This window comes from Hylobates moloch, unplaced genomic scaffold (assembly GCF_009828535.3).
Source record: "Hylobates moloch isolate HMO894 unplaced genomic scaffold, HMol_V3 SCAFFOLD_18, whole genome shotgun sequence".
NCBI lineage: Eukaryota > Metazoa > Chordata > Mammalia > Primates > Hylobatidae > Hylobates > Hylobates moloch.
The window spans coordinates 31,021,260-31,022,464 of record NW_026652293.1 but is presented as its reverse complement, the minus strand read 5'-3'; the positions used below and the strand labels follow the sequence as shown (position 1 = coordinate 31,022,464).

General features: G+C 48.3%; 1 protein-coding gene across 1 annotated transcript; it reads left to right on the top strand.

The window, feature by feature from the left end:
- Positions 1–422: 422 nt before the first annotated feature.
- On the top strand, positions 423–1,205 carry LOC116457991 (transmembrane epididymal protein 1-like). The gene has a single exon (XM_032137501.1). It carries the CDS (start codon positions 423–425, stop codon positions 1,203–1,205), a length of 783 nt encoding a protein of 260 aa, XP_031993392.1.

The window sequence follows — 1,205 nt, the reverse complement described above, 5'->3', positions numbered from 1 at the left end:
ATGGTATTTTGTTATAGCAGCCTGAACAGACTAGTACAGGAGTGAGGTAAGGAAGGTAGTGATGGGGTCGAGGGTTAGTGGGAGGAGAGGAAAAAGGGGGACCTCTAGCATAGTCTCTGAGCATGGCAGACGCCCAAGGATTATGCTGGAGAATATGCTTATTTCATTGTTTGTCAACGGTTAGCTGATTACCAATGAACCAGAGCAGAAGACCAGACGGAAACCATGACACCCACCCAACCATAGGTTTGGGCCTCCTCCAAAACCATTTCCTTTCTGTATGTGGATTCAGTGGGCTGGATAGAGAATATAAGTAAGCCTCAGGAGGCCCCCTCCACACTCTAGAGCCTGAGGTGGCCCTGAGTGAATGGTCATTCCTGAGCCTTTTGCTTCTGCCTTTGATCAGACCTACTTTCAGTTCAATGGGAGGCTTCGAGGGTCATCTGTACCCAGGGCTGTCTTTCTTCTTCTATGGACTTTATCATGCACAACTTGTCTCCAGAGCCTTGATATGCAATGCCCCTGTCCAGCATCCACCACGCCATCCCTGGAGCAAAGGAAGATGGGCGAGGCTATGGCAAATATACTACATTGGGTTGGTGAAGATACTGAGTGCCTGCATTTTAGTAGCCCAAGAGTTGCACAGCATTCCTAGACAGTTTGTACTTATCAGCAAGATGTATCATCAGAGAAACTTTATGTTCCGCAAACAGTGGCAGCATCTCACTCTCTATATGACTTTCTTGCTGAGTGGGTGTGTTGACATGGTGAGCCAGAACCTGCTGCCCAAGAGATGTGCTGCTCTGGAGCAAGGTGCCCAAGCTCTGGGCATGTTCATGTTTCTGCCCCTGATGGGGTCTCACCCACAGGACACAGAAGGAGTGGAGCTTCAGTCTCATGTGCTTCTCACCCAGGCCATGTTCCTGCTGACTCTGGTGGTGACCGCAGAGCTGTGGGCTCCCAACATGCCACTGATCTGGATCATGAAGGCCTTTTTGTATATGATCACAGGCTCTTGGCTGATGCACATAGGCTTTATGCTGTTCAAACCAATCTCTGGCTATCAATGGATGGATGATGACAGAAATGACATTATGTTTGTCACCACCTTCTTCTGCTGGCATGTGATCTTCAGTGCCATTTTGATTATCTGGATCTATGGCTTCTCCTTTTGGTGGTATTGCTACACTTTTATTAAGGCCTGA